This window comes from Rutidosis leptorrhynchoides, chromosome 7 (genome assembly GCF_046630445.1).
Source record: "Rutidosis leptorrhynchoides isolate AG116_Rl617_1_P2 chromosome 7, CSIRO_AGI_Rlap_v1, whole genome shotgun sequence".
Classification (NCBI taxonomy): Eukaryota; Viridiplantae; Streptophyta; class Magnoliopsida; order Asterales; family Asteraceae; genus Rutidosis; species Rutidosis leptorrhynchoides.
Genome location: NC_092339.1, coordinates 186,674,776 through 186,697,693, shown reverse-complemented (window position 1 = coordinate 186,697,693; position 22,918 = coordinate 186,674,776). Strand labels below are relative to the sequence as shown.

General features: G+C 37.1%; 2 protein-coding genes across 2 annotated transcripts; one reads left to right on the top strand and one right to left on the bottom strand.

Annotated features, from left to right (window-relative positions):
• The first annotated feature begins 1,804 nt into the window (after nt 1-1,804).
• LOC139859831 (uncharacterized) lies at nt 1,805-4,984 on the top strand. The gene is made up of 8 exons (XM_071848601.1): nt 1,805-2,393; nt 2,601-2,658; nt 2,766-2,902; nt 2,995-3,552; nt 3,769-3,993; nt 4,254-4,571; nt 4,666-4,709; nt 4,805-4,984. Exons 1-8 carry the CDS (start codon nt 1,805-1,807, stop codon nt 4,982-4,984), a joined length of 2,109 nt encoding a protein of 702 aa, XP_071704702.1.
• A 597-nt stretch (nt 4,985-5,581) lies between these two features.
• Nucleotides 5,582-7,012, bottom strand: LOC139858140 (RING-H2 finger protein ATL46-like). Its single transcript, XM_071846992.1, has one exon. It carries the CDS (start codon nt 6,620-6,622, stop codon nt 5,714-5,716), a length of 909 nt encoding a protein of 302 aa, XP_071703093.1. The 5' UTR covers nt 6,623-7,012; the 3' UTR covers nt 5,582-5,713.
• Nucleotides 7,013-22,918: the final 15,906 nt, after the last annotated feature.

Sequence of the window (22,918 nt, the reverse complement as noted above, 5' to 3'; positions counted from 1 at the left end):
GTTTATTATATATATGTATATATCTTTTTAATATACATAAATCAGTTTTTAAATACACATTGGAAGTTATTTATAAATAAATTTTAATAATAAATATTTCAACTTATCATATACATTCAAATAGATATTTAAACCAATAAGTTTAATGTACGGTATCAAACAATTAATACATTGTTACCTTTTCATGTTATAGTATATATGTATCTATTTAAATATAATTGTTCTCGAATCGTCGAAAATAACCGAAGGGTATTTAAATATATAAAAGTAGTTCAAAAATTTTGAGATTCAGTTTTACAGACTTTGCTTATCGTGTCGAAAATGTTAATCATACAAAGATTAAGTTTAAATTTGGTCAGAAATTTCCGGGTCATCACACCATTGACTATTAATCCATTCCCGTGTCCAGTTAAATGAACGATTATTAGTATTTCTTAATATCTCGCCCATCGTATCCGATCGAGTGTATGTGGTTATTAATAGATACATCAAATTGTAAATCTCTATATTAAATTAATGAACTATCATTCAGTTAAACAAATATAAAGCCCATTAATAGCCCATAGTCCAATTTCCATAAGTGTCGGTCTTTTGTCCAAACCCCAATTATGGTCCAAAGCCCAATAACCTCGTCTTAATATTTAGTCCAACATCACGATTACTTCAGCTTAAATAAAAAACATAATAATAACTTAGCTACGAGACATTAATTTAAAAAGGTTGAACATAACTTACAATGAGTATTAATCGCGTAGGTTACACTGACAGAGTTTCGACTTACAAATTTAAAACATTCGCCACTATAACCTTATTATTATTAACTTAATATTAAAATTATAATTATAAAACATATATAATTGAGAGAGTTGAGATATCAGAGAAATATGGTGTGTTAAACTCGTCCGAAAATTGCTGAATTTATAGACCTGGGCACACTTTTCACTCCAAGCGATCGCATGGAGTTTGTTCCTCCAGGCCATACGATCGCATGGCCAGCTGGATCAGCAGCCATCACTTTGTTTGCTAGTTTGCCGACGGTTTTTAATAATATAATATAATATATATAATTTTATATAATTATATATATATTATATTATATTCATTTGCATAGTTGACTTGTATTTTTCGATCCATTGCGTCGCGCGTTGATAGTTGGTTCATGTCCCGGTTCCGGATTTTCGAACGTCCTTTCGTACGATTTAATATCTTGTACTTTGCGTTTCGCGGCTCGTACTCTTGTAACTTTTAGACGTTTCTCAGCAATAATTTGAACCACTTGGATTGTACTTTGTACTTTTTAGCGTTTTGGTCGTTTGCGTTTTCAAATCACCGAATCTGTCTTTTGTCTTCACCTTTTATTATTTAAACGATAATCACTTGGAAATAGAACAATTGCAACTAAAAGCTTGTCTTTCTTGAAAGATAATGCTATGAAATATATGTTCGTTTTTAGCATTATCAATATCCACCTGGGTTTAAGAAGAACTTCAATACTAACAATAATTATAAACCAAATCAGGGGTATCAAAACTATTTTAAAAGTGTTTCTAATAATAGTACTGCTTCTAAAGAAGCAAGTACTAGTTCTTCTCCTCTCTCTTTTTCAAATGAACTGATGATGAAGCTTCTCAGTCTTATAAATGAATCACATGATACTGTTAATACTCAGGCTAATATGGTAGGTACTTTTTTCAATTGTAGTGTGAAATTTAATTTAAACTTTAATAAATTCTTTAGTGCTTCCAATCTTGAGTCAAAACATGTGTTTAACTGATGGGTAATTGATTCTGGAGCAAATCAACACATGACTTTTTCTGAAAAAGGTTTGTTTAACTTGGTCAATATTTCTGATTTAAAGTTAACTGTTGAACATCCAAATGGAACTCAAGCTTTAATTAAAAGTATTGGAAATCTGAAAATTAATAATCATATAACACTTTTTGATGTTCTTGTTGTGCCTGAATATTGTGCTAGTCTTATATCTGTTTATAAATTGTCTAGAGATAATAAAATTAGTATCAGGTTTGATGATAAAAAGTGTTATATTCAGGATTTGAAGGACTTGAAAATAAAAGGGACTGGTAGACAAGATGGAGGATTATTTTTTTTTGATAATACTGATGATCCTTCTTTTACTGCTAATAATTGTGTGAGTAATTATGCTTCTGGCAAACTTTGGCATGCTAGACTTGGTCATCCTTCAGACAAAGTTCTCAATGTTCTTAAAACTAAACTTTCTTTCAAAGATGATTTAAATACTGAACCTTGTGAAATTTGTCATAAGGCTAAGCAAACTAGATTACCTTTTCCTTTAAGTGAACAAAAAACTACAAGTCTTGGTGAATTAATTCATCTTGATTTTTGGGGTCCTTTTAAAATTCAGAGTAGAGAAGGTTTTAAATATTTCTTAACCATTGTTGATGATTACTCTAGGGCTGTCTAGATCTATATTCTTAAAAGTAAAGAAGATGTGTATGATAATGTGTTTAGTTTTGTTCAACTTCTTGAAAATCAGTTTACTAAAAGGATTAAAATCATTAGGTCTGACAATGGAATTGAATTTCTTAACAATAAAATGACTGATTTTTTGAAAACAAAAGGCATTGTTCATCAAACTACTTGTGCATACACACCTCAACAAAATGGGGTTGTTGAAAGGCACATAGGTACTTACTAAATGTTGCAAGAGCCTTAATATTTCAGGGGGGATTACCTTTAAATATGTGGTCTGAATGTGTTCTAAATGCTTGTTATTTGATTAATAGGACTCCTACTGCTGTGCTAAATGGAAAATCTCCTTATGAACTTATTTTCAAAACTGAACCTAACCTCTCATATATTAAGTGCTTTGGTGCTTGTGTTTTTCAACTGTTCTTAATCCTTCTGATAAATTTAGTAGCAGGTCTATTAAATGTATTTTAATTGGTTTTTCTAGTGTCAAAAAGGGTTATAAACTTTACAGTTTAGATGATAAAAGTGTCTTTTTTTCCTGAGATGTGAAATTTTATGAAACTGTTTCTCCTTTAAAATTGAAAACTGTTGATGAAAAACAAAATGATAATGATTTATATAGAATGAATTTCTTTGATCAAATATTTTTAAGAACCAATGACACTTCAAGTCCCTATGATGAAGAGAGGTCTAATAGTGATGGTGATGGCAGCAGTGATCATGATTATGATCCTACAGCAACTCATGAACATGGTAGTAGTGATAATCCTAATGAGCATAGTCCTACAGCAACTCATGAAAGTGAACAAAATTCTCATTCTGAGGGCAACTCTTTAAATTTACAAAATACAAGTTCATTTGATAATCTAAGGAGATCTACCAGAAGCACTGTTTTTCCTAAAAAATTTGATGATTTTATTGTTGATGATAAAGTTAAGTATAGTATAAATAGAGTTGCGAACTATTCTAATCTGAATTCTAACAATTTGTGCTTTATTTCTAATCTGAACAAAAGTTATGAACCTAAAAATTATGATCAAGCTGTTAAAGATCCAAACTGGGTTGAAGCTATGAATACTGAAATTGAAGCTCTTAATAGGAGTAACACCTGGATTATTACTTATTTTCCACCTAATTGAACACCTGTTGGTTGTAAATGGATATATAGGATTAAGTATAAATCTAATTGTGAAATTGAAAGATATAAAGTTAGACTTGTTGCTAAAGGATATAGTCAAAAGGAAGGAATAGATTAAGATAAAACATTCTCTCCTGTTGTCAAACATGTTACTGTTAGATGTTTAATTACAATTGCAGTGCAGAATAATTGTCCTCTTTTTCAACTTGATATTAACAATGCTTTTCTTTATGGTGACTTAAATGATGAAGTGTATATGACACTTCCTCAAGGTTACTATTCTAATTCTGATAAAAAGAATAAAGTATGCAAGTTAACTAAATCTCTTTATGGTCTAAAACAAGCACCAACACAATGGAATGAAAAGTTAAATTCTGCTTTGTTTGAAAATGGTTTTACTCAAAGTAAAAGTGATTATTCTTTATATGTGAAAACTGTGGTGTGTGTTTATTGCTTTACTTGTTTATGTGGATGATATTGTTATTACAGGGAATAATGTGTCTGAAATAGAAATGTTTAAAACTTTTCTAAAATCTAAATTCATGATAAAAGATTTAGGAATTGAAATATTTTCTTGGCATTGAAATTTTAAACACAAATCAAAGTGTTTGTTTGTCTCAAAGAAAGTATTGTTTAAAACTTTTAAATGATTATGGTTATGTAGGAGTTAAGCCAATTGGTTCTCCAATTGAACCAAATCTGTGTGTTGCTTGTGAACCAAGTGAAAAGGATCATTTAATTTCCAACTTAACTGAATATCAAAAGTTGGTTGGAAGATTGATTTATTTGACTTTAACCAGACCTGATATTTCTTTTGTTGTTCATGTTCTTAGTCAATATATGCATGCTCCATTGCAATCTCATTTGAACCTTGCTTTTAGAGTTTTAAGATATCTTAAGGGCTCTCCTGGGAAGGGTTTACACTTGATGAAAGGCAATGATTTTTCTTTATGTGCATATTCTGATTCAGACTGGGGGAAATGTAAATTGAATAGAAAATCAGTCACTGGATATTTTGTCTATTTTTGTGGATCCTTAGTTTCTTGAAAAAGTAAAAAACAAGTTGATATTTCCAGGTCCTCTGCTGAAGCAGAATATAGGGCCATGGCAACAACTGCTTGTAAAATTATTTGGTTAAAAAATTTACTTCATGATCTTAACATTAAGATCAATTTACCTGTTGATCTTTAATGTGATAATAATTCTGCTATGCAGATTGCTTCAAACCCTGTTTTCCATGAAAGAACCAAACATTTTGATATAGATGTACATTTTATAAGAGATAAAGTTTGCACTGGTGTTATAAAAACTGAAAGGGTTGATTCTCAAAATCAATTAGCTGACATTTTAACTAAAGGTCTTAGCATAAGACAACATCATTTTTTGGTTGAATGATTGGGACTTATTGACTTATTTAAAAATAAGCTTGAGGGGTAATGTTAAATTTATACAAGCTTATTTTTAATATCTATTGTTCTTTTCTTATTCTTTGGATTCTAGTAAATGCCGGTTAACAAGTTAACTGGAAAGGATTTGCAGTACAAGTATTCTCTAAGTAAAGGGGTTTATTATGGACAAAGCAATTCTTGTTGCAGCTTATTGGACACTGGTAGCAGATTGAGCTTATTTGTTGCTTTGGGCTCAAGGCTTGCTTTCCCATATATTTCTGATCGTGTGCTAAGGTTGATCATTGTTTTCTTTCATTCTTCAAACCTTAATCTTGAGATTGTTCAGTTTTAATTCTTTTGATCTTAATATTCAATCACATATTGTGATTGTAGTTTTCTGTATTTGTGAGATTGTTTAGAGTTGAATCAGATTAAACTGATTCTTCATATTGCTGTAATCGACTTTGTGATTGTGAATATTGGTTGAGATCGTGATTGTTCTTATAGATCTGTTTAATTTTTACAACTAGAAGATTCATCATCAATTAAATTGTAACATTTTCACAATTAAAAAAAAAATAAAAAATTACTTAAATAGCTCATGTTTCATATTCAGTCATTGTACAACACTCTTTGCGTGATTTACATATAAGTCACTTTAAGCAGTGACGTAATCTAATGATAAAAACTGAATATTACTACCATATGCTAAACTAAACTTACATAAACCAATGAATCAATCATATGGAGCTGATGATTCTTGAAACTTATGTTGATCTTTCTTTGACCAAAGCCAAATCTTGGAAACAGAAAAGCTTTCACCTTTACTTGATTTGCTTAATTTCTTTCCATCACTACCACCATCAATTGAACTATTTCCCTTATTATTAGGACAAAATGTCACTTGTAACTCTGAGTTTGCAACCACATATTCATAAGACCCCATTGAAAAACACCTTCTTGCATCAAGATTACTATTGCTAGTCTCCCCTACTTCTTTTTCTTCCTTTTTAACACCATTATTTGTGGCTCTAAATTTACCAAGTCTAACTGATAACACCCTTGTTTCAACCCCTGAATTTTCTTCCATTAAATCATCAAAATGGATATCAAAAACTGGATTCTCAACTGAAAAACCAGGAGTAAAAAGGGTTCCTCTACATAAAGGACAAGTTGAATTTGAAAGCAGCCATGTATCTATACAATGAATATGAAAAGCATGACTGCATAAAGGAAGCAATCTAAGCTTATCATGTTGAGAAAATTCACAAAGGCAAACAACACAATCAAAAGGCTCCTTTAAACCCATTAATTCTTTGTAATGAAACACTGGGAGAACATCAATGAAAGCTTGATCTAAACCAGAATCATGTAAATTGAAAAGCTGTTGTAATTGTCTCTCATAAGTAACATCAGCATCACCAGTTTCTTGAAATCTTGAAGATTGTTGATGGGAATTTGATAACCTTTTTTTCTTGATGAAACAACTTACAACAAAGTGAAGTAAAATAAAAATGAATAATATAACACCCAACACAATTACTACGTTTCTAGCTAAAATTACATTCGGGTTAGGTTTATGGCTACTAGGAGAAAAAGATGATACATTTTGTCTAATAAGGGGTTTGATTTTAATAGAGCGCATGTTACAAGATATGAAATGCTACAAAGATCTTAAGGGTTTTGTTGAAGAAAACTTAGGTGTCTGTTTGTCAAGGGTGTGGTTAAGAAATGATATTAATTTGGGTAGAGTGCTCTTGGATCAATACCCAATTCAATTCAAATAACCCAATAAACAAGCAATTCAAATTATGATTAGTTGAAATTACAAGAAACCCACTTGAATTTAATATTCTAGCTAATATTGGGAATTGTAGAGATGAAGTTTAAGAATTTTAGCTTAGGCAAATGACACTTCACCTTTTGCATTAATTTGACACACTCTTCATTAGCAGAATATATTCATTGCGGTTGCTTCAACGATTGAATGTTTTTCAAGAAATCTTGAAAGGGTTTTTGATACTTTCGGGGGATTTATACTTGAAACTGAGAAATTGAAATGAATTTTAGTTTTTACACTTTATAGTGTTGAGTTTATGTGCGTTTGTGATCAGTACCTAGCACCTTCCAAAAAGAAATTTTGTGAGGTGGCAACAGGAAGGTAATTTGACAATAATTGTATCGATTACTATCACTAATATTATTTACTCCGTATTAATTACGAGGATGAGAGGTAATTTGTCACACATTCGTTCTTGCTTGAAGTCTTAGCTCAAATGGGCTTTCAGCCACTCGTTCTTGCTTGAAGTCTTAGCTCAAATGGGCTTTCGGCCCAAATTTATTCAGTGGAACGAAACCTGTATTTCGGATGTTCATTTTTCGATTTTATTAAACGGGTCTCCTTCAAAAGAAAGCGTAACGAAACGAGGATTAAGGCAAGGAGATCCATTGTCTTTCTACTTATTTATTTTAGTGACAGAAGTTCTTAGCAAAATGTTAACAGAAGACTTGAATGACGGCGTACTGAAAGGTATCAAATTTAGCGAAGATTCCCGTACTAATCACTCACAATTTACTGACGACACGATTATATTTGCTTACCCGTCCTCTCAGGATTTACTACGCATCAAGGGTGTCTTAGATTTATTCCACCAATTCTCGAGTCTTGAAATGAAGCCTTCAAAATCTACATTATATGGGGTGAATGTTTCGGCTCCTCTACTTGCTTCGCTCGCTGAGTCTTTTGGTTGCAAAGTAGGTTCATTTCCAATTGATTATCTTGGCATTCCTATTTCCTATTAGTATAATAGGAAGGCGAAAATCCACGTGGTCTCCGGTGATCAAAAAATTCAAGAAGAAACTATCCGGTTGAAGAGAAACGTGTTATCTTTAGGTGGCCGTGTTGTTATGGTGAACACGGTCCTTTCTAAATTACCAATACATTACATGGCTATTTCTAAATCCGCGATCTCCATCATCAAACACCTAGATGCGTTACGTAGGAACTTCCTTTGGGGTGGCGACTCTTCAAAGAAGAAATTATGCCTAGTCAAGTGGTCAAAAGTGTGTAAGCCTGAAGAGCTAGGCTGGTAAGGCGTCGCCGCCCCCCCCCCCCCCCCCCCCCCGGAATAAAGAATCTCGCATTACTAGCCTCTTGGTGGTCTAAAATGAATTCGAACAAGAGTACATTATGGAATTCTAATGTCTTTACTCTTTCGGATCCTCCTTCAAAGGGAAGTTGATGTCTAGCCATGTATCTTCCTTAAGCACTACAAAATTGTAACATTTATGGAACGATTTGGTAACTCTTCAAAACGAGGATGGCATGTCGATGGTAATTGGGCCGCAACACTGGAAATGGAAACTTGGGGATGGATTGCAAGTTTGATTTTGGTGGGATTCTTGGATCGGCAACTTCCTGTTAAAAGACAAATATCCCGAATTATTTAGAGCATGTATTAGTCAAAATGGCATTGGAGCGCAGTTTGTTGAGTCATCTAATGGCTCATTCTCAACTTCTTTATGGAATCTGTGAATAGTTGTCCTATCCAAGAGTTTAAATCCGATCAAGCAAGCGAGTTGATCTGTGCTTTCAGTAGTTTTTCCCTCGACGTAAATGTTCGGGACAAGGTAGTTTGGGTTCCTGCTAACGACGAGGTATATTTAGTAGCTCACGGTGTTCATATCTTGCTAAACCTTAATTCTGATCCCCCTATTAGTTGGGCCAAGATCGTATGGAAAAACCTCGTCCATTCTAAAATAGCTAATTTTCATTGGTTGGAAATTCAAGGAAGCATTCCTATAAGAGACATTCTTCGAACTCGTCACATTACTCAATCTGATCAAGAATCTCTTTCCTCGTGGTGTTTGAAAGCAGAAGAATCAGTGAATGTGTGTAAAATCTAACTTATTAAATACTAGACAAATTGACTCAAAAACTTTACACAAAATAGGCAACTAAAACCTGATCGTGCAGTAGCTAGTAAGTAAATCGACCAGTTCGTTCCATAGGGAGCAGTAGTTTTGAGAATTAAAACTAATAATTATCCTAAATAAAATTGGGGAGTTTTTGATTTTAGAGTAAATACACTGATGAACCCAAAATAAACGACAAAAATTCAGAAGAAATAAAGGCATTTACTTAGAATCTATTCCCTAAGATCTAATTACTTTGATTTAAACCATTACGTTAACTAATTTTATGGTGATATTGCAAGTTTTTTTGGACATCTGTTAGGGTCACCCAGGAGGGACTTAAGCACCCACGCGTTCATCTCCTACACAGTTATACCCTCCCCCAACTGCGTGCCCAGGAGGAAACCCGCACCAAATACAAGGCATGGACTGTAAAATCCCATCCCCTTTACCCTCCCAATGCAATGTGGGAAAGGTGCCATGGGTAGAACTTCATGGAAGGGATGAAATTGTGGGTTAATATGTAGCCAACGGGGGTCGAACTCTTGACCTCCCCTGTAAGTAACTAGAGAGGGGTGAATGGTTACTTAATATGAATTTTAAAACTTTTTCAATGATCAATAAGATTTGAACAATACTTGATCACATTAATCAACTCAAACCAATGTGTGGTGTGTTTATGTTTGTAATAATGCAGAATGTAAAGTAAAGAACATAAACACAAGGATTTATAGTGGTTCGGGTGGATGTTAACTAATCCACCTTAATCCACTCCCCGATTCACTAATCGGGATTTTTGCTTCACTAAGCACTTTTCTCCAAATCCGGGGAAATCCGATTTACAAGCCTTGTACTTCACCTTAGACAACAAACCTAATACTTCTATCCCTTTAAAGGATTACCTCCAACTTAGTTCAACTTGTCTTCACCTTGGACAAGTATTAATCCCCAATGAGATTAATCAACTCCCTAGTTCCCTTTAAGGAAGATGATAGCTAAACTAGCATATGCTTCTAATTACAAAGTAAAAAGACTCTCCCTTTTCAGTGATGACAATCCTAAGACAATTCTAAGGATTAATATAACACTATGTAAACTCACAAAGATAAGAATTTGAAAGTAAGTGTTGGGATTAATATAACACTATGAAAGTAAGGTCGCGCCAAAATGTACATATTGTATATATTTTGATGCTGGCAGTTTTCAGATTCGGTGTTGGGCTGCGGCGCGGCTAGCGTCTGGAGAAAATCCTTTTGTTTTATTTAATTAAATGAGGGGCATTTTGGTATTTTCACACATGGACGGGTTTAAGGCCACAAGATCAGTTTTAGGAGTGTCATTTACTCCCTTTCCACCAACCTTATCCCTACCACTTCAATTTTAGAGAGAGAAAGGTTTCTAGTGTGAGAAAGCTCAAATCAAGGAGGAAGAAACTTGATTCGGGTCCTAGCGCGTGTATTAAAGTTGTTCATCTAGTCACTAGCTACGTTTTGATTGTGGTGGTATGTCTTAACCTTGATTTTCTTTACTTTGAATTGTTTAAGGGTTAGGGTTTGGGTTAAGGGTGAACATAAAACCCATTTGTTGGCAATTTGGGGGGTTTTTGGGTATGACTGAGTCATAAGAACCCAAGGACGACTAACCTAGGGTTTTAAAGTGATAATTGGTATTTATGGGTCTTGAATGGTTAGTTAAATCACTAGCACACTTTGTGTTTGGGTAAATGGGTGTTATTTGGGTTGCGGATGACCCAAATGGGTGTGTTGACCTTGAAATGGGTCAAACGAGTTTTGTACGACCTAGTGGTGTGTAGTTTGGTGATTTAATGCCATGGTCACTAGTTTTAGTGATTATTGGTGATTTAGGCCTATGATTTGGCGTTGTGAGTGCAAAGGGTGAACATTTGCACTAGGTGTCTATTTGGGCGGGTTGAGAGTCCCATTTAGAAAAGTGTTGATTTTATGTTAATGTAATAGGTGATTTCATTGACAGTTGAAGAGCTTGTCGGCTTACCTTCGTTTTGGATACAATGTGAGTGGAATAATTATAAGTGTATGTATATAATGTATTTATTTGTATGCTATGGCATGATCCACGGAGCCGGTAGTGCCATAGTATGTGCGGGTGTGCTATGATGCGAACCAAGAAGCCGGTGGCATCATGGTACGTGTATTGTAGTGTGAACCACAGAGCCGGTAGCACTAAGGTACGTGTGTTGTAGTGTGAACCACGAAGCCGGTAGCACTATAGCACGAGTGTTGAGGTGTAAACCACAGAGCCGGTGTCGCCTCAACGAGAGTATGACTCGAGTTGTGATGTGAACCACGGAGCCACTAGCATTGATATCGGCTAAAAAGTCATATTTTCACCCCGGTATTATGGCCCAAAAACAAGAAAGATTCGAATTTTGTCGGTAAATACCCACTTCATTGGTTAGAATTGAAGAAAAAGTAATTACGAAGGCAGTGCAAAAAGAATCAAGAGAATCGGAGCTAAAACGAAGATTCTAGAGCAAAAACGGTGAAAGCCAAGAAATCAAGTTACGATCCAGGGAATTTAGCTGACCAAGCAAGCCAAACGGCCTGCCAAACGGCCTGCCAAAGGGCTTGCCTGGCTCACAAATGGCCTGTCAAATGGCTTGCCTGGCTCACAAACAGCCTGCCAAACGGTCAGGGCAAACGGCCCCTGCAAACGGCCTGCCAGCCGTTTGCAGGGAAAAACTTAGCTTATTTAAAGCGTCTTTGTCATTCATTCCAACACACACTTCAATTCACTTCTTTCTCTCTCTTGTACAATATTAGTCATACTTTCAAGGTCTTCGACTTCGTGTGGGAAACCTAGTACTCGGAGAAGAACGTCAAAGATTGTATTAGGAGCGGTCTGGAGTCTTGAAGTTGTCACTTTTGTATTCAGAACTCGTTTAATCTACTGGTACTTCTATCCTTTATCTTTATATAATGTCTTCTATCATTATGTTCTGTGATACTGTTGCCATGATTAGCGAATAGTTATCTTTAATGTATGCTATGATGTAAGCAGTTATAATGCCGAAATAAAGTTATGGTTTGTGTATGTCGTTGAAATGCTTTCCGATTATGCTTTAAACTCAATCACTTTTCCAACTAATAAAACGTAGTTATTGGCTCTGTTATTGGGAAGTCGCGAACCCCGATTCAGAGTACACAATCTGTGTCACCCCTTGGTAAGAGAAGTCTATCGGATACAACGTAAGATCGACTGAGGCACACCGGTTGTAGTAAGTCTATCGAGCTTTGGATTCCGACTGAGGACTCTTTCGTAGTGAAACATCTGACTAGACCCTTAGTACATTGTCCGTCCCAGACCATGCTAGTGTAGTCACCAAGCAAATAAACTTCGTACGTGCACGCTGAAGCACAGCGGTTGTTATAAGCTGCACCTCTGCTAAGTAAGGCCATGGAACCCGGTCAATGTTGATTAGTACACTGCACCATAATGCAGTCTCAATCATTGCACCCCGCTTGAGGGATTCTTAAATAATTAAGGAACTGTTTGTTTAGACACATAAAGGATTGGACCGTTAGGATAACCGAACATGTTCATGGAAGTCAGCTTGACTTGGCCATGGTGTTTTTTATGGTTGAACTCTTTTTAAGGGCCTAACTATCTTTTAAAACCAATAATTAACGAAAGAATTGAAACACATCACGTCTCTCGGATATTGTAAACCATGTATTCTATTATGCTTAAGAAAGTTTAGACCTTTATGGAATGTTAATACGTCACCCAACCGAGTCGTTCAATTGGATGAGCCGTCTAAACGTGTATGCCTGTTGTCAGACTGCACGGGCATCGGGGGTAAGGGACGTTGCTGTCTATTCAGAATCTTCAAGCCTAGCGCAGTACCCAGTGACATGTCTTATGACAGGGGAGTTTAGGACCAGTGTAATGAATACAACGCCTCTGCACATTCATGAGCCAGCATTCCATAATCTCGGCAAAGTAACTGATGGAATCATAGTATGCACTTACTTTAACCTTATCTGAATTACAAATTTTATCGCATTTACTTTATCTGTCTTATAAATTAGAAAATCCCAAAAATTAAGTAACCACTACTCCTTCATAACTATCTTAGGCTTAAATATAGGTTCGATTCTACTGATATCTCAAAAATACGACTCAAGGTTATACTTCCCTCACTCATACTAAGGAGTAGTACGATTTAGGCCTCGCTAAATATAAATTTAAAACAGTACCCCCCTCTTGGTGGTTGATTCTGACGTGTTGCGACCTAACGACACCGCACAAATAAAACCGTCCTTTTCGGCCATATCAAGAGGGAAGCTAGTTTTTGGTGCCGCTGCTGGGGAATTGTATCAGACAATACTGCTCTCTATCAAACTTATTCACAAGTATTTAGTGGTGTCTAAGAAAGACAATTATACACGGACTTGGTTGTAGGATTTTCCGAACAGTCTCCAATTATATTGGGACCAAAAGGATCCTGCCTCTCCGTAGTCGGCCTGGCCACTTGGTTTGTTGAATAGTTCGTGCGGAGCTCTGTTATCGAAATACCAGGGGATCAGTAGCCAGAACCAAAAACATATTCAACCTTAGGAAAGTTAGTTAAATTAGACTACTTTAAACTAGATTACTTTAGATTAGACTACCTTAGATTAAGACTACCTTAGATTAGCTTAGCTTACCTTAGCTTACCTTAGACTACTTTAGAAGTTTAGTTTATCTGTTTAAAATTAAAAACAAAAAGGCATACCCAGTGTATGACCCAAACACGATCTAGACCAGGGCCGTTGTTATTCGTACCTGATCCAGACGCAATAATCTCTAAAGCACGCAAGGAAGCACGAATTAGAAATCAAATGGCGTTACGCGTTACTTTAGCAGAAAATACCAAACCCTCGATTGAAGGTCGAGGAGGACCAATCAGATTTCCAGAGATTCAAGGACACTCGTTCGAGTTAAAACATCACATCATCCAGCTCATCCAGAATAGCTGTCAGTTTCATGGATTACCAAATGATGATCCTAATTCTCACCTTGATATATTCATATCTCTTTCGAACTCCTACAAACAGCCAGGGATAGGACAAGATATAGTCCGGCTATACTTGTTTCCCTATTCTCTCACTCATCATGCTCAAACCTGGTTCGAAGGACTGGAAAAAGATTCCATCACGTCATGGACGGAGATGGCTACTAAATTCCTAACCAAATATTTCCCTCCTTCTAAACAAACCAAACTAAAGAATGACATCATTAACTTCAAACAAAGTTATGATGAATCTCTTTACACTACATGGGAGCGATTCAAAACCCTGCTTAAGAAGTGCCCTAAACACCAGCTAGAACGATCAGCCCAAATTTGTACCTTCTACAATGGTCTTACGGTAAATCATAGGACGACGATCGATGCAGCAGCTCAAGGAAATCTGATGAACCAAACCGCAGACGAAGCATGGGAATTGCTCGAGAACATGACAATGCATCATCATGACTGGAACAATGGTGAAACAACTTCATCATCTACCCCACTCTCTGCACTTAACAATCAAACGGAAGCCATCAAATCCCTCATGGATAAGATGGAATCTCTCGCTAAACAATTCGAAGAATTGAAGACACAGCCACAGCAGGTCAACCAAGCTTAGGCTTGTGTTAACTGTACCAACCCGTAACCCATTGAAGAATATCAAGTTGAGTACGAAAACCCTGACGGTTCTGTCTGTTACGTTCAATACCCAGCTCGTCCACCAAATCCCGGATTCAATCAACAACCCAGGGTTAATCAATTCCAGCGAAGCAATCAGCCTTTTCACTATCGCTATCCACCTTATCCAGCCCAACAATCTCAATTGACCTACGATCAACCACTTCCACTCACTGGTCCACCAGTCGAGGAAAATTCCCCTACCACCCAGATTACAAAAGTGATTGACCCCACTCTCGGAGCTGATGATCAGTTGACTCAGTTCATTCAAGGACAACAACAGCTAAATCAGAGAACTGCATCCAGACAAGATCAGACGGAGATACTAATGAGAAATCAATTGGCTCTGCTCAAAAGTCTGGAAACGCGGTTCAGACAGTTATCACAACACCTTGAAACCCGACCGCAGGGAAGGTTACCAAGTAATACTATCCAAAATTCCCACATAGAAGAAGCAAAGCAAATGGATTCCGTAATCCCTGAGGAAGAACCACGGAGAAGGTCAGCAAGGCTCAAGAACAAATCGACATATACTCGGAAGTTGGCCCCTGAAACTCCAGTTCGTGTACCCTATCCTGGAAGGCTATAGTAAGAACCATCCAAGCTTGATTCCTTCAAACTTGATGGAAGATTCCTGAACACTATGTCCAAAGTCCCCAACCAGATGAGATACATCCGAAGGCTTCTCTCTACAAAGGAAAAGATATCAGATTCTAACAAAATTCCACTAAGTGAAGAATGCTCTGCATTACTCAGAAACTCTCTACCACCAAAGCTAGGAGATACGGGCTGATTCGTTTTCCCATGTTCAATCTACCAATATGGAACCATTCATGCGCTAGGAGATTTATGAGCAAGTATCAACCTAATCCCCTACTCTCTCTACTAGAGATTAGATTTAGGAGACTTGTCACCAACTAAAATGACAATCCAACTTTCCGATCACACAATTCGATATCCTAAGGGCATAGTTGAGAACGTCTTGGTGAAAGTCGACAAATTCTTGTATCATACGGATTTCGTAATAATAGATATTAAGGAAGACCTACACACACCAGTAGTGTTAGGAAGACATTTCATGAATACGGCTAGGACTGTCATTGATGTGTACAATCAAACCTTGATCTTGCGATCACATGGGGATAGCGCTACCTTTAAAATTGACCGACCAACCGATCTTTCTGGACAAGCATAGATGTTTGCTATTTCCACCAGACGGATCACTTCCGATGACGAGTCTTCACCACCAGCCAATGATATCGAGATGGGTGTCAAATAACAGTCTGTAGATGACCCATAAATGGAAGAAGAGGATCCCAGCGAAGAAATAGAGGAAGAGGAGTAATTTAAAGAGAAAAAGGAAATGGAAGACGCAAAAGAGACTGCGACAATACCCGCTCTGAGCATTGAGCATCACGAAGAATTAATGAGGCTTGAGATGAAAGATCACAGTCTAATCATTTACTTCAAGAAGAAGGCTGACAAGGCTGAGGTTAAGGATATAGAAATTGATCCTGCAAGTATCAAAGTGGAGAATCAGAATACTGAAGAAACCCGTTCATCAGACGTATCCTCAGAAGAACAATATACCGATGATGACGAGGAAGAGCAACATGAAGACATTCTGAATAACTCACACTCTCCAACCGAACCACATCAAGGGGAGTTGGACTCTTCTTCAGATCGGATTCCGGTTATATCCACACACGTAGACATGATAACCTTCATCAATGATACTGATGAATTTGAAGATATTCTCGAAGCCATTCGTAAATCAACAATTGATTTTACACTACGCTTAACAGAACGAATTATGGCTATCCGAGAAGAATACAACCTTTATCTCTAAAGAGAAGACAATGATGTTGAAATCCTAGAAGAACGCATTCAAGACTTCATCAATACTCTTCACGATCATATCTACTAAGAAGAAAGGCAACGAGAGCACAATTCAGTAGTTTGCACTATTCTTGAGACAAGATTTTGTCGAGATCAGAAGATCATTTACTCTAAGATCTATAATGCTTTAGCCGGATCTGCACTTCCGTTCTCAGCAAACCAATGAGCACTACTGACTCTCATCCGGAAGCACATGGATCTTTCCACCGGTTGCCCGACTTATCACTCTGATTTGCAAATGATCGAGGATACTCACAACTTATTCGCTCTCCTGGAAAGAGATAATTTCGAAAGCACACCAGACAGACTAGTGATTTACGTGACAGTTGATCACAATGCCGATCTGATTATCAAAGAGTTACGAGACGCTGTTACGGAGGAAGTAAGGCACAACAATCCATTCTCTCATCTTGAACCAGATCGAGTCAACATTGCCACCTATGTTACGAAGCAGATATCACGTATCTTTCACGAATCCACAGATCCAAGTTTCACATTTAAAGCCGGATGTCGGGAGATATACTCAAAGATGGTGACATTAATGCTCGGGTCAGGATTGCTGTTCACTTCTTTTCAGCTTCGTCTTTTAACAAACTCTGTGCAAAGCTATAGACTCTTACTGCGGAGATCACCATTCCGAAGACTTTGAGATTCTAAAGATACAGTTTCTAACATTGTTTGAAGACCTCCGAAATGAGCATCCCATCAGAGAAACAATCACCACCAGCACTGCTTCTATGATTGACATTCATGGGTCAACCAGCAGAGCCGTGAATCATAATCTCATCGAACTTCAAGACTTATCAAGAGCCGAAACTGCGCACTACTTATCTTTCAGAAGATCTTCAAGAGAAGTACCAGATCTTCTACCACTATTGGTCCGACACTTTCTCAGGATTTACCCGCCAAGACTCGCATTCCCTCAAGAAGACCAAGATTACAATCATCAGCGAGGAATGTTTGCTTTTTAAAGTGTCACTATGGTCGAGCCAACGACCTTAAACAAAACGCTTCCCGGGAGGCAACCCGTGCAATAAAGTAGAGTAGAAGAATAAAGGATGACAAATGAGCCGATCAATAAAAGAGCAAGGATTCAAAGCCAGCCGCATCTGCTAGGGGTATTTCTTTCTTCTCGCTACTAGCTCAAAATTTAAACTATGCCACATCCTAGCTTATCACTAAGTGTGGGATTCCTACCCAATTAGACCCTAGACAAGTACTCCTAAATCTTCAACTAAAACTCCTACGTGTGGGATACACTAGGAACATTGAGGACAATGTTCGTCTAAGTGTGGGATGTTGGGATGTTAGTATAATCTTTTTATGCTGTATTAAAATAACCCATTACGAAGATTCCAAATCCTTAAGCCAAATTTCAAAATTTTTAACAAGAGAAAGCCTTTTCGAAAAAGTATTTTTGAAAACCTGAAACGTTTGTCAATAAAAGTAAGGATTAAGTAGGGTGGAAATCTTGTTAGGATGAACCAAATCTCTAATAGAGCATTGCATGACTAAGGCATTATTGACCTAAATTGATTATGGTGAGGCATCCCAAATAAGACCAGCATTCATCTTTAATGCTTCACCATTTTCCGTTGAGAGTGCCGATGTATGTGCTCAGAATCAGAACTTGCTTTAGATCTACATTTCTAAAGCAGCGAAACGTGATTTGGTTATAATCAAAAAATCTAGCCATTTGTTAAAAATAAGCCTTTCACACTTCCACCACTTCTACTCCACCACCACATCTACATCATCTTTACTATTTCTCGAAAAATTCAGAAAATGAGATTCTTTCCAAAAACCCGATGTTATAAAACTCTCAAGTATCATGGCAAAGGTCTTGAAAAAAGTTTACCGGCAAAAAGTTGCTCGAGATAAAATCTCTGAAAAAAAATTCAAAGTTCTGAAAAAAAAGGAGCTAAACTTATAAAGAGAAACGTCGAAGAAAAACTTGACCGAAAATGATTATCAAAGGAAGAAAAGTTCAAAAGTGCTTCTCAAACACTTCAGCACTCCTATCTATCCGAATAAAAGTCTGTATAAAGACTACATTACCCTTTTCTCTCTCCCCTCAAAAAGAACTTCACTACCACTCCAAAATTCCTTTTCCATTATTGACAAATGACCTAGAAGCTAAGATTACTACCGTTTTCACATTAGCAGCAAGGATTTGAGTCTTTATCAAGCCTATGACGATGAATGCAGCATGACTGGCTATGAGTGAATTCATTTCTTAGATCTATAGGGAACCCTAAACACTTGTGTGATTTGAGTGACCCATGAAAGCTAGTCTATGTCATGTAACCTCCTCGCATGCTTGCAGAGATAGTTTCAATCATAACATAGATGACTCACCTTATCTTTTTGCTCTTATAATAAAAATCAAACCGCTTAGGCTATTAGAAAAGAAACTCTGAAAAGATTTCTTAAGAAAAATGAGAGTTTGTTTGAGGACAAGCAAAGTCTAAGTGTAGGATATTTGATATCGGCTAAAAAGTCATATTTTCACCCCAGTATTAAGGCCCAAAAACAAGAAAGATTCGAACTTTGTTGGCAAAATACACACTTCGTCAGTTAGAATTGAAGAAAAAGTAATTACGAAGGTGGTGCAAAAAGAATCAAGAGAATCGGAGCTAAAATGAAGATTCTAGAGTGAAAACGGTGAAAGACAAGAAATCAAGTTACGATTCAGGGAATCCAGCTGACCAGGTAAGCTAAAAAGCCTGCCAAACGGCTTGCTGGCTCACAAACGGCCTGCCAAATGACCTGCCAAACTGCTTGCCTGGCTCACAAACGGCCTGCCAAACGGCCCTTGCAAACGGCTTGGCTTCGCAAATGGCCCCTGCAAACGGCCTGCCAAACGGCCTGCCAGCCATTTGCAGGGAAAAACTTAGCTTATTTAAAGGGTCTTTGTCATTCATTCCAACACACACTTCAATTCACTTCTTTCTCTCTCTTATACAATATTAGTCATATTTTCAAGGTCTTCGACTCCTTGTGGGAAACCTAGTACCCGGAGAAGAACGCCGAAGATTGTATTAGGAGCGATCTGGAGTCTTGAAGTTGTCACTTTTGTATTCGGAACTCGTTTAATCTACTAGTACTTCTATCTTTTATCTTTATATAATGTCTTCTATCATTATGTTCTGTGATACTGTTGCCATGATTAGCGAGTAGTTATCTTTAGTGTATGCTATGATGTAAGCAGTTATAATGCCGAAATAAAGTTATGGTTTGTGTATGTCTTTGAAATGCTTTCCGATTATGCTTTAAACTCAATTGGTTTTCCAACTAATAGAACGTAGTTATTGGCTCTGTTATTGGAAAGTCGCGAACCCCGATTCAGAGTACACTATCTGTGTCACCCCTTGGTAAGAGAAGTCTATCGGATACAATGTAAGATAAAGGTTCGATTCTACTATCTTAGGCTTAAATAGAGGTTCGATTTTACTGATATCTCAAAAATACCACTCTAGGTCATACTTCCCTTACTCATACTAAGGAGTAGTATGATTTAGGCCCCGCTAAATATAAATTTAAAATAGTACCCCCTCTTGGTGGTTAATTCTGACTTGTTGCGACCTAACGACACCGTACAAATAAAACCGTCCGTTTCGGCCATATCAAGCATCATGACAATGCTTATGGTGTGAACCACGGAGCCGGTAGCACCATAACGCACGTATGGTTAACCATATGGTTTGTGTATGTGTTGTAGTGTAACATATTATATTGTTTCGACTATATGCAATTGGATATGCTAGTTGCGGTATTGGAGGTTATTAGCTTTATACTTGGATTTAGTATGCTAATTAAATTGCTAGCATGCATGCGGTATGTGAGTAAGTGTATGCAAGTAGGTATATTATATATGTATGTGTATAATTGTTGCATTCACTAAGAGTTATACTTACCCTCTCATTGTTTACTCTTCTTAGGCTCCGGCGTGGATAAAGGCAAGGCCATACGTTTGGATTAACGACATCCCTACATGATTATGCTAGAGTTTAGCTTTTGGAGTTTGACCTAGGTTTAGGTAGTTTAACCCCAAAGACCATGCTCAGGTTTATGTTTGGTATTTAAACTTGTCGTTCGAAACTCATATTTTTGAATTGTAAATGGGCGAATGATGCCCGATGGACAAATACTTGAATGGGAGTCTTAAAAATCATAAAATTGATTTAGTTATGTGGCGGGAAGTCTTTTGAATTAATGATTGTCATTTAACACAATTTTCAGGACTTGTATAATTTATTTAAGTTGGAACCAGCATCAGAGAGGAACCGCGCCGCGGCCCTAAAGGGGGCGCCACGGGAAAAAGTGTATCTTGTTGACAGAAGTTTTGGCTGAGGCTGACCTTCAGCAATTCAGGTAAGCCGCCCCGCGGCTAATCAAGGCGCACCGCGCCTTGATGCTGACAGCCATGTTTGGTAAAAAAAAATTGATTTACGATTATTAACGGGTTGGGTTGTTACAAGTGGTATCAGAGAATGGTCTAAGGGATTTAGGCGACTCCAGATAGGTGCCTAGACTTAGACTTTATCGTGTATGCGTTTTATGCGGGACTTGTAGGAGACGGGTCGGACTGGGTTTGAGTAGTGCATAGGCTTAGGTGAACTAACTTGTGTTAATTGTTTTGTATTGTCTTTGCAATCATCAAGCGAGATAGTCATTGTACTAGCAAGTTAATGCGACGTGCTCGAGTAATAATGACTAGCTACCATTGTTACAGGTGCAAATCGTGTCAAACAAGCGATGTATGACGAGTGTTGAGCAAGATGGGGTGGTGTGGTATATTATATGTCGTTTCCATCTGTTTCGTTGTTTTACGTATTCCGTTTTATAGAATGAAGATGAGAAACGGACATGATACCGATAACGGAGGTACGAGCAAAGATTCCGAGTTTATGGCCAAGGTTGAGGCCATTTTGCAAAGGCATCAAGCGTCCTTTCTAGCGGACGTTAAGAAGATGTTTCTAGAGTCAGTTGACGAGCAAGTGACTGATCTAATCAAGGAACAAATTAATGTTATTATTCATGATGATAATGTGGGGAGGCGAGACTTCCACTATAAGAATTTCAAGGATGCTCAACCTCCAACCTTTGATGGTGAGCGAGACCCACTAAAGAGCAACCGTTGGATCTCCGATATGGAGGGGGCCTTCCGTACTAGTGAATGCCCTCTCGATAAGAAGACAAGGTACGGGAGTAGTATGTTAAGGGGTGATGCCAAGTTGTGGTGGGACGCAAAAATCCAACTCTATGGTGAGGAACAATGTATGGATTTCACGTGGGACGAGTTCAAGGCGGAATTTTTCAAGGAGTACCGAACTTCGGCCAATATCTTTAGGCTTAAGGACGAGTTGCGTGCTTTAAGGAAAGGGTCGATGGATTTGAACACTCTCAAGTCCACTTTCTTATCAAAGACCCAATTTTGCCCGGAGTATGTCGGGAATGATCATATGTTGAAGGAAGACTTCTATCGAACCTTGAACGACAACTACCAAGAGAAGATTAGTAGGAACTCGATGAAAACTTTTGATGAGTTGTTCGATATAGCTAAGGTTTTTAAGTCGCTCGTTACGAAAAAGAGTAACTTTACTTTTAACAAAAGAAAGTCTGAAGCTACTAGTCATTCCAACAAGAAAAGTAAGGGTGCGAGTGAGAGTGTTAGTAGTGTGAAGAAGGGTGCGTCCGGGGGTTATGGACCTAAATGTTATAATTGTGGATGACAAGGACACATGGCTCGTGATTTTACAAACTCCTCCTCAACACCCAAACTCACTTGTTACAATTGTCAAAAGGAAGGGCACCGAAGGACGAAATGTCCCGAGTTACGGGGTGATCAAGTTAAGAAGCTGGAGAAAGCGACGAGTACGGCAAGGGGAAGAAATTATTTGATGACCAATGACGAAGCCAAACAATATAATGAAGTTGTAACAACCTGACTTTTTTCGTTTACTAACGTTACTGGTCCGTTAAGTATTTAACGATGATTACTTAGACTTTGTGTGTTTAATGGAATTTAAATACATACTTGATCCTAGTGGATTACTTGAATTAATATGCTATATTAATTTATGAACTTGTTTCGGATAACGAAACACCTAGAAAATGACAAGATTAAAATAATCGCCTAGAAAGCTTTTCAGTTTACAGAATTCAGAAAAACGATAAAATAATTATTTATAATAATTATTAACTTTATGAAAAACATATTTAATTTATTATATATTTAATGAATTAAACTTGGTGGAATGCGTTTTAATGACTAGTTAACGTTCCGGAGATCCGGTACGGTTAACGGCACTCGAAACGGACCACGCGCGTACAAGAAAATAACGAAACGAATGGTATTTCACTTTTAATCATTATTTTATGTAATTATTATGTTTTAAACATACTTTCAATTTA

Coding starts and splice junctions, on each gene's coding strand:
- LOC139859831 (XM_071848601.1), top strand. CDS start 1,805: ATGACTTTTTCTGAAAAAGGTTTGTTTAACTTGGTCAATATTTCTGAT. Junction 3,553..3,768: donor AATTGAAGCTCTTAATAGGA/GTAACACCTGGA, acceptor TTACAATTGCAG/TGCAGAATAATTGTCCTCTT. Junction 4,710..4,804: donor GGCCATGGCAACAACTGCTT/GTAAAATTATTT, acceptor TCTGCTATGCAG/ATTGCTTCAAACCCTGTTTT.
- LOC139858140 (XM_071846992.1), bottom strand. CDS start 6,622: ATGCGCTCTATTAAAATCAAACCCCTTATTAGACAAAATGTATCATCT.